Here is a 10,953-nt window from a genome sequence, read left to right on the forward strand (position 1 = left end):
TTTGATTCAGGGATTTGTGCATGAACGTGACCTCAACACTTGCAATTAATACCTATTTATTATTCTATTTAAAACCTCCTTTTTTGATGCTTGCTTGTGTAGTTCACGCTACGTTTTTTTTTTCTATACTTTTAGTTCTACAAAACGTTAAACGTTACTATGTTAGGTAAATTGTTATATCTTATAAATGATTTTGTCTAGGAAAAAATTAAATTATCACTTTTAGATATAACAATTAATTCCATAAACATATATAGTGATAAGTTAACACACGTCATTTTCTATAAAACAAAAATACGTGCCAATTTTATAATCAATCATTAATATGTAAGTGACGTTTTGGGATTCTCATATTATTTTCAGTATATCTATTGTACTAAAATTGTATTAAATACTGCAACTGTGTTTTCATATTATTTTTTATTCATTAAAAATTCAAATATTTTTTTTTAACTTAAAAATTAAGTAGTTAGAGAAACGACACTTCACCCTTTCAATTTTATCCTATATTTTTATTTATTTGATGTATAAAAAATGATTTCAATCTCACTTGCCTTCTAAATTAATATACGTTACCGTTGACCCATTAAAATAAAAGTTATAATTGTTTTTTAAAAATACAAACCCCACCAAATACCCTACCCCTCACCCCACTCCCCACCCCCACAAAATATGGTTGATCAAAAGGACACTTCCTTCACCAGTTTCAAATTTCCCTGAAGAAAACATGAACAACACGGCGGCTCCGGCGGCTGATTCCGGTGGCTTCCTTGGATCACAAAACATCGGTGGATTCGGGTACGGTATTGGAATCTCATTCGGCATACTTCTACTCATCATCACCATCACCTTGGCATCTTATTATTGTACTAGAAGTGCACAATCATCATCACCACCATCACACCACCGGCGGTGGCGAAGGGATGGTCATGGTAGCGCGATCACAACCCAGCCCGACTCGGCCCATTGTGTGATCGACATGGGCCTTGATGAGGCCACCCTCTTGAGCTACCCGGTTGTGACTTATTCGGATGTCAAGATCAAAAGAAAGGAGAGAAAGGACTCGTGTTGTTCGATTTGTTTGGCGGATTATAAGGGGAAAGATTTGCTTAGAGAGCTTCCGGATTGCGGGCATCTTTTTCATGTGAAATGTGTTGATCCGTGGCTTCGGTTGAACCCGACATGTCCAAATTGTCGAACATCCCCGTTGCCAACGCCACTCTCGACCCCGTTGGCAGAGGTTGTCCCGCTCACTGGAAGGCGAGACTGATTCATTTTGATATGAATCAGTTATGTTAATCTGACTACATTAGTCAGATTAACACATTTGTAAGACGGGACTGATTCATTTTGAATCTGAATCAATCATGTTAATCCGACTGCATAGTCGTCGGATTAACACATTTGTATAGCATTTTGGCATTATGTTTTGAATTATTTTTCATTTTATACTATGTATATTAGAACAATTATTCAAACATGATCACAAGTCATATATTTTAACTTTTGTCATGTACATAATTTCTTTTGCATCAACTTTTATTTATTAAGGTGTGTATTTTAGACTCACTTAAGCCATAAACCAATGTTTATAAAACTCAAACCGAATCAGTCGGATTATTTTCCTTGGTTACACCGGGTTGTTTTTCCTTGGTTACATTTTTAGTCTCATTTTACTGGTAACGCGCCAGTAATTATTTTCTGAATGTGCGGATGAGAGGTTCAACTATATTTTCAAGGGGTGTGATCGGTTCTTTTTGTCTATAGAATACATTAATTTCTTTTTTCAAGTGGTGCACTCGCCCACCCACCCATATACACGGGTCCGTCTCTGGCTAGTAGAACAAATTGGTCCGGTGAACCGGAGAGCTCATGGTTTGAAAGCTGATCTGGTTTTTAAAACATAATTATATATTTTCTCTTTTCTTTTTTCTTTCAAAAAGGAGTTTTTTGGGATTTAGAAAATTAGTATAAAACCGTTTTTTTTTCCTTTCAAAAAGGAGTTTTTGGGATTTTAGAAAATTGGTAAAAAACCGTTGAGTAAGTTGGAAATATTCGTAGTCGTATTTGTCAACTAAAGGATATTCCTAGTTCTTTTCTTCCCTTGGGGATGAACCAACCTCTTGCTTGCCAAGTGCTTCAATCCAAACTAAGAAAACAAGGATATAATTGGAATTATATTTGTTGGGTCGATCATCGATTATTTTTATTTTTATTTTGAATTTGTACATACAAAAGTTATAATAATTTTAAAACAGTTTATGGATTCCTCATACAAAAAGTGCCATTTTGACTTTATACTCGTATTCTATGAATGAGAGTCAGGAAAACGATAATATGCAGATACGGTTATATGCGTACATCGGTCTAAATTATACATCAAAGTTATACGACAATAATAATAATATATGTTTTATTTCTATTTTAAACTACTTGATGTAGTTCTCAATAAATTAAAAAAACACTACTATAATTTTGCTAGGAAAAAAACTAAAATGATGATAAGACCGTAATTTTGGGCTCAGGGCAAAACTGTAATTTTTTCAGGACTAATGAGCGAGTGTTAGACAGCTCCTTTAGACGAAAAAAATTTAAATCGAGTCAACAATTAAAACAAAAAACTTTTATAGTTTTGCTAGAAAAATTAAAACGATGGGGAAGTCGTAACTTTAAACCGAGGGGGAAATCATAATTTTGTTTCAGGGATAAAATCGTAAATTAAATGGACCATTGGGGTTGAGGGCAAAATCGTAACTTGGCTGTGTGAGAAAAAAACTAATTGCAAAACTGTAAATTTAAACGGGGCAAAACAGTAATTTTGAACCGAGGGCAAAAAACATAATTTTCAACAAATGGCAAAATCGTTATTATAAGGAAAAAAAACCTAATGAAAAGTGTAAATTTAAACGGGGCAAAATCGTAATGTTGAACCGAGGGCAAAATCGAAAATTTTTACCTGGGAGCAAAAGCGTAAATTTATTTTTAAGTGAGGGTAAAAGCATAATTTTGAACTAATGGTAAAATCGTAATTTTAAAACGGGATAAAATCGTAAATTTGTTGGGCGAATAGGGGAGTGTCATGCATGATTATAAAGATAAACGGGGCAAAATCGTAATTTGGCAAAAAAAAAATTGTGGGTGGCATGTGGCCGCCCAACTCAACCAATCCAATCAAAATACTATTGCCGGCCATGGGCTTTGTTATTGTAGATAATATAAGAGCATTAGAATACGCCCCTGACTTTATAGCCTAGTAACATCTTGGGGTGGGATAAAACTTTGAGACGAATAGATTTGGGTTCGATTACCACAAGGGTGTCTTTTCCCATATTTATTAGGTTTTCTCTAGAATTGATGTATAGACATTATGCCTAGTGGAGATGAATATGATCGGGTGATTCCACTAGTGGCACGATGATACACCAGTGGTCAGTCAGTGATCCAAAAATTTTCCATTAAGACTATCCACTATCACAACCCAACCCAACCCAACCTTTTATTAAAAAACTAATTTCTCCCTCTTCCATCTCCACAACACAACTCAATCTAACTTTTCACTCACATACACAACCCAACCTAAATCAATATTTTATAAATAAATATGAGTTATAAAGTAAAAGAAAAATATTGTAATAAACCAAAGGTTGCAAGTGTAACACCCCGTGTTTTCAAAAGTCAAAGTCAAAGTTGACTTTTTATTGTAATTAATCTATTTTAATTTTTGTATTATATGGAGTAAGTGTTGTCTAAGCAAAATGAATCGAATGATAATCGAATGTGAATCATTAATCGACCTTGGATAGCAGGAAGTAGCAATGCGATAAAATTAATTAATCGATAATCAAGCTAATCAAATCAATCATCGAACTCGAACCTCGAATTATGCGAACTTTGGTACTGCTAATACGTGTGTGTGTGCCTTATGTGTTACTTGTGGGTGTTTACTTTATATTGGTTATGTGTGGTGATCAATCAAATCGAATCGAAACTTGAAAGGCAATCGAACTCAATCGAAAATCGAAACCGAAATGTGAAATCAGGGTGCTTATGTTAGATATAGTAGTTGGGACTGGGACTGAAAGTAATTTGATTAGGAACTCTATCGTATTCCTATCATCGTTCATCGAAATCGAAATATAAAAAAAAATCGTCGCGAAACACTTAAAGCGGCGTTGCTGATCGAACAGGACATCCTGATCGAACAGGCCAGCCGATCGAACCTGCTGTTCGATCGAGCAGCCCATTCGATCGGTGAGCCTGGCCGATCGGTTACCCCTTTCCCCTTTTGGAAGCCTATAAATAGGGGTATCATTGTCTTCATTTCCACTTTTGGAAAGCTCTGACCGAACCAGCCTTATTCTTCACCTTTTCTCAGATTTCTCTCAAATCCGGTAAGTTTTTACTCTAAATCTTGTACGTTTTTGTTCGTTACACGATTCTACACCTTTCTATCTTTCAAATCTTGATTTCTAACCGTGAAATCACCAAGATCTAAGTATTCTTAGATGATGTCATCATGGTGTTCTCGAAGAACATCATACTTTGGCCTCATTCAACCATGAATAGCTTAGATCTAATCGATTTCCACATAAATAAACTAGAATCTATCATAGATCTTAACATTCCACAGTATGAAAGATTGAGAGACGGATTTTCCGACTTTCTTTCAACTCTTTTACACTCAACACATTAGAACCGGTAGAAACGGAGCTTGAATCAGCTCACTAATCATTCTCATAATCACATGGTTCAAGGTTCGGATTCTAACTACGAGGTTCACCGATTTCGGGTTAAACGTTAAACTACCGTTCCGAACAGTTCACTGGCCGGACTTGGGGGATTCCTGTCCGAACCAGTGAAACAAGTAAGAACCCATGTCTTATGGTTCAACTCGTTGTCAAAGTACCTCAAAATCATATCAAAATAATCAAAACAGCCAAGTGTTAGACGACAGGCCGACCAGGTCAGAAATGCTGGCCGAACGGCTAGGCTGTTCGAACGAACAGCCCAGCCGATCGGACCTACCAGCCGATCGACCGGGCCAGCCGATCGGCTAGCACATGGACCCACACTTTACAAATTTCATGAAGCATAGTATTGATGAAGGGATGTTCGATCGAACTGTGTTTGGTAAACATTACTCTTCGGATCATGAGATACTACACTTCAACACTTGATCACTTTTCAACTCGTTCGACGCATTGGAGTGCCACCCGATCGAACATGTCGTCCGGTCGAGTGACACCCTGCTAAGAACCATAGCACGTAGTACCTAATCGATCGGTTGGACCAGTCGATCGAACGGCCCGTTTGATCGACCGACCTGAAAGGTAAAGATACTTCAATGTTTTCAAATACTGCAACTAAAACTTCAAAAGTTCAAACCCTCATACACAAACACATCCTTCCCAAAGGAAGAAACAATCCACTTGAACTGTCCAAGCCGATCAAGCCTTCCGGCCGATCGAGCAGGCCACCCGAACGGTTAGACCAACCGAACGGTTGGGCTGTTCGATCGAACCTACTGTTCGATCGACCAGACTGTTCGACCCAATTTCACTTATTTGCATCTCCGCATTACTCATCGCTATGCTATCGAACTATTCAGGCTAACCTACTCTCAGCGTTCCCTTCAATCCATAATCAATCACTGTGAGTATACTCGATCCCTTTTTGCTTCTAGCACTTTTGGGTGTTACATACGTTACCTATCAAAATCACAATCAGTTACACTATACAAACTATTTGGACGCTAACCGATCGCATGTATTACTTGACTAAATGAATGCTTGTTTATTATGTTTACACGTGGAATGCTATCTACCTGCCTTAGCAACATAATACTATAGTTTGGACTCAGCACCCGTTCACACGGGGGTTGTTAAGGACAATTACTTGCATGGATTACGGTGGTAATCATGTATTGCGAACTGTCTCGGACAGTCAACCCGTAGTCGTTGGTACCGATGGTCCCATGTCGATAATTAACATGCTTCGTTTTCTTCTGTGTACGTGCCTGGTTATGCGTAAACTATTCGAACTCTATATGCTATTATCAAACTTGTGTACTCACATTTACATTATATGTATTGACTTTATTTTAACGTATGTGACAGGTGTTTAAGGTGTTTGCTTGCTAGGAAAGCGAGGCTATAATAAGTCTCTATAGGCCCCCAACAAATAGTTGTCTGAGCAGGAGTCTAGGACTTAGCTGTCTGTAGATCTTGTCCAGATGGGTCTTAGTGACATTTGAACAATATTTTATCTATTTGGTTTGTAATAATTAAATCTGAGTTGTCGGAACAGGATTTATTGACTAGATGCTTTCTGTAATAACTTGTTATTTATTTGGGATACTGTATGGGACGTATCATTTAAATTGAATTTGTATAATAGTTGTTGTGGAAACTTCTGGACAATCTGTTTTGCTCAGTGCCGCGCCCCGATGATTCCGCCATCGGTTGGGGTGTGACAGCAAGGGTGAACTGATTGTGGCACTGTTTAATATTTTAATATTTTAAAAGTGAAAAAGTTGTTTATCTTATTTGAAGGTGGTAACCGGTTGTGAGAAGGGTTTGTGATAGTGGGGGGTCTAAAAAAAAGCATCGGAATACGTGTATAAACAATCTAGAAAACAAATTCAGAACATCCAACGTACGCCACAAACCATCAACCCCGTGCATGGTCTCCATAATAAGAATAAGGAGGTTGATTAAATCCAAAGCAACATGTCATCAGGATACTAACGAGCTCTGATACCACCTAATGTAAGACGAAAGCAAAGAATATCCAACATACGCCACAAACCATCAACCCACGTGCATTGTCTCCATAATAAGAATAAGGAGACTAATTAAATCCAAAGCAACATGCCATCATGATACTACAAGTGATTACGGTGGTTAGGGTTTGTGGGAGGTTGTGGGTAACGGGTAAGGTGAAGACAGACATGGGGTGGATGATCAGTGGTTGGTTGCAGGGTTTTTTTTTTTTTTTTTGGGGGGGGGGGTGAACGATGAACGTGGTTTGGGTAATTTAGTGGTTTTGCTGGTAGTGAGAGGTGGTGATTGTCACACCCCCAAAATCCATACGCGGAGTACCACCGCTTGGAGGCGTGACATGACCAGGATCAAGCCACCAATCATATTGAACAAAGTAAGTAGTAAATATAATTCAACAAAACAATATGAAAGGTGTTCAAAACCAAAACATAGTTAAGTGTTCAGCGGAAGCATAATTGTAAAACCCAATGTAAGTATCAAGTACGAAATAAAGTAATGTATTTAGCATGGCACACAATGCCATGTCCCACAACGACCGCGCCTCCCTGTGCAAGCTCCATGAGTACCTAACGACCTGCAAGGCATGTAGCAACGAACCAACAACAAAGTTGAGCGAGTTCACAGTTGGTTGTTTAGTTATAACATTCGTTTCGTAAATCGTATGTTCGTTTTGTAAACCATGTATCGTATTAATGCGTATCGCGGTCTCCCAGACATGTTTGCAAAGATTAGTTGGGGCTTCCCATGTGTTACTAGACCACGCATATCGACTGCTACGAAAATGTAAGAGGTGCCCTAAGTTAATGTCTATCAGCATTGACCCTTTTGCCCATAGTCCATTAGTACACGCCCGTCCGACCGGGACAGTGTGAGGTTTGTTAAACCCTAATAGCGCTATCTACTAATGACCCGCTCGCCATAGGCCTCGACGATTAAGTCGATAAATGAGGGACTTCAATTGATAGAGTTGATGGTCTTATAGTCGTGTACGTAGGTTTTACGTACGTGCCCTTCAATCCGAGAACAGTAGTAAGTAGTTTAATAGTAATGATAGTTCGAGTAGTTGTTTAATCCCATTCCCAACCCCTGGGAATCCCATGCCTTGGTAAGAGTGTGAACTCACCTTGGTTTGCCCGGGAGATTACACGAAAAGGGTACTCGAGCTATAAGGGGTCAACCACGTCCTAACATGGTTACAATAAAAGTCAGGTCTAGGTTCAAGTAGTGCACGTAAGTTTACACATAAGCTAACATGTTACTAGCATATAACGATCATGGCATAACAAAGAACACGCTAAACAATAACTGTTAAGTATACACATGAAGCCCAAACATTACTCGGCCCAACATGTTGTGCGATCGGCACAACCTTGTGCGATCCACAGCATGTTGTGCGATCCGAAGTTCACCCGGCCCAATATATGAATAAGCCCAACAATATTTACGCAGCCCAATTAATAACAGACATTGATCTTGTGTGGTCCGGATAGACTTGTGCGATCCGGATAGCTTGTGCGACCATGTTGGGCCATTCGGCCCAATAGTGCATATTATGACTAACTACTGTGTGTGGCCCAAAGACTTGTGCGATCTACACTGGCTTGTGCGTTTGGCTCTTGTGCGATCAGATCAGGTCTTGTGTGACCTGATCTTGTGCGACTGAGAGGGAACTTATGCGATCCGTTTTACCATCCGGATTTTATGCTATTTAGTTACAATTACTCAACAGTTTCCTATCTTACATTGAATCAAGAAAACAGTTTCCAAATCATACAATCATTCGATCAAAACAAGCAATTATCTACCATCTTGAGAACCCTACTCGTGTCAAGCACGAAAAACAATCTTAACCTTTGATCATAATAACAGATTCATGTTCTAGATCACTATCATGCATATCATCATAACAATCCAACTCGTTATCCACATATACTCGTCTAACAGCCGATTAACATGCAATCGATTCCAGATTACCAACAACATCAAATGATTAACAACTCCATATTGATCTAAGATGCTATACATGTGAGTCGATTTACATAAACTAAAACTCAACAAATTTCATCATATTCAAACCCAAGATATCACTAAATCATCATGTAATACAAATGGATCACAACATCATACAACCAATACTACAAACACTAACCGGTTGAGAGAAGGATAGGATCGATCCAAGCAAGAAAGCTTCGAGAGATGGGGATGTTTGCCGTCGGCTTCAAGAGGAGATGAGGAGAGAATGGGGTTTTTGTGTGTGTTGTGTTTTGTAACAAACTGAGAAAACAAAACTCCCTAAGGATATTTGTATGCGTATGAAGGAGTGGGCCGAATCCATTATGGGCCGTCCTTGTGGTTCGGGTGCAAAAAGTATGGCCCGAATGGGCTTGTGCGATCGAGTTAGAGTTGTGCAATTTGGGTTACATACATTCACATAATACATTGTCAAACATAACATTAAATTATACAACTAAGTTCACATATCACATAATGCTCAAACACGTTACACTAAACACAAAGATAGGTTCGAATTACGAGTTGTCACATTATCCGCAAGTTGAAAGAAATTTCGTCCCGAAATTTGGTACGTACTCACTGAGGAAGCTAGTTAAGTTACATAGTTTTCCTGGGGTGTCACATCCTCCCCCCGTTGGTTTGGAATTTCGTCCCGAAATTCCGCAGTAGCTTCAGCCTCAGTAGTGGTTGTACTATTTACGAACAATTGGGGGTACTTTTGTTTCATTTGGTCTTCGCGTTCCCAGGTGAACTCTGGGCCACGACGGGAGTTCCAACGAACTCGAACAAGAGGTATTCTTGTGTGCTTGAGGACCTTAACATCCCGGTCTGTGATTTCAACATGTTCCTCGACAAATCGCAGCTGATCGTCGATAGTGAGCTCCTTCAAAGGAACTATGAGGGTCTCATCTGACAGACACTTCTTCAGATTTGACACGTGAAAAACATTGTGAACTCCTCCGAGTTCTGCTGGTAGGTTCAGTATGTAGGCCACTTTGCCTATTTTCTTAGTGATTTCGAACGGTCCGACATATCGCGGACTGAGTTTGCCTAGTTTGCCAAAACGAACTACACCTTTCCAAGGTGAGACTTTGACTAGCACTCGGTCCCCAACGTGGAACTCGAGTGGTTTCCTGCGCTTATCGGTGTAACTTTTCTGACGGTCACGAGCTACCGCCATGCGTTGTCGAATCGGAGCAATTCTTTTCGTTGCGTCTACTACCATTTCTGGACCCGTGATCTGACTATCACCCACCTCTGCCCAACAAAGAGGTGATCGGCATTTACGCTCGTACAATGCCTCAAATGGAGCGGCTTGAATGCTGGTGTGGTAACTGTTGTTATACGAAAACTCCACTAACGGGAGGTGTTTTTCCCAGCTGTTGCCGAAATCGATAACGCATGCCCGAAGCATGTCTTCTAGAGTCTGGATAGTGCGCTCAGACTGCCCATCCGTCTGAGGGTGATAAGCGTGCTCATGTCTAATCGTGAGCCAAAGGATTTGTGCATGGCTTGCCACAGTTTTGAAGTAAAACGTGCATCACGATCAGAAATAATGGAGGTTGGCACCTCGTGCCTCGAAACCACTTCCTTTAAGTAAACGTCTGCTAAAGTGGAGAACTTATCCGTTTCCTTGATGGCCAAGAAGTGGGCAGACTTTGTGAGTCGATCCACGATCACCCAAATAGTATCATTCCCACGTTGAGATCTAGGCAGGCCAGTAACAAAATCCATGGAAATTTCCTCCCATTTCCATTGTGGTATCCTTGGTTGCTAGAGTAGGCCTGATGGTTTCTGGTATTCAACCTTGACTCTCGCACAAGTCAAACACTTGCCGACGTAGGTTGCGATGTGAGCCTTCATGCTAGGCCACCAATACGTAGTTCTGATATCGTGGTACATCTTATCCGAACCCGGATGTACTGAGTAGCGAGACTTATGGGCTTCCTCCATTACAAGCTCGCGTAAGTTGCCATAAAGTGGGATCCAAATGCGTCCTGTTACGTAATAGGCGCCGTCTTCCCTTTGTTCTAACCGTTGCCTTGAGCCGCGTAAGGCTTCAGCCCTGACGTTTTCTGGTTTCAATGCTTCTACCTGAGCATCTCGTATCTGTGCAGGAAGACTAGACTGGATTGTGAGTTGTAATGCTCGTACGCGT

At 39.9% G+C, this 10,953-nt stretch overlaps 1 protein-coding gene across 1 annotated transcript; it reads left to right on the forward strand.

The window, feature by feature from the left end:
- The first annotated feature begins 652 nt into the window (after positions 1–652).
- Positions 653–1,516, forward strand: LOC110880077 (RING-H2 finger protein ATL70). Its single transcript, XM_022128642.2, has one exon. The coding sequence runs from the start codon at positions 728–730 to the stop codon at positions 1,268–1,270; it is 543 nt and encodes a 180-aa protein (XP_021984334.1). The 5' UTR covers positions 653–727; the 3' UTR covers positions 1,271–1,516.
- Positions 1,517–10,953: the final 9,437 nt, after the last annotated feature.

This window comes from Helianthus annuus, chromosome 1, assembly GCF_002127325.2.
Source record: "Helianthus annuus cultivar XRQ/B chromosome 1, HanXRQr2.0-SUNRISE, whole genome shotgun sequence".
In the NCBI taxonomy this organism is placed as follows: Eukaryota; Viridiplantae; Streptophyta; class Magnoliopsida; order Asterales; family Asteraceae; genus Helianthus; species Helianthus annuus.

Bases quoted from the DNA above. Each gene is read 5' to 3' on its own strand.
- LOC110880077 (XM_022128642.2), top strand. From the start codon at position 728: ATGAACAACACGGCGGCTCCGGCGGCTGATTCCGGTGGCTTCCTTGGA.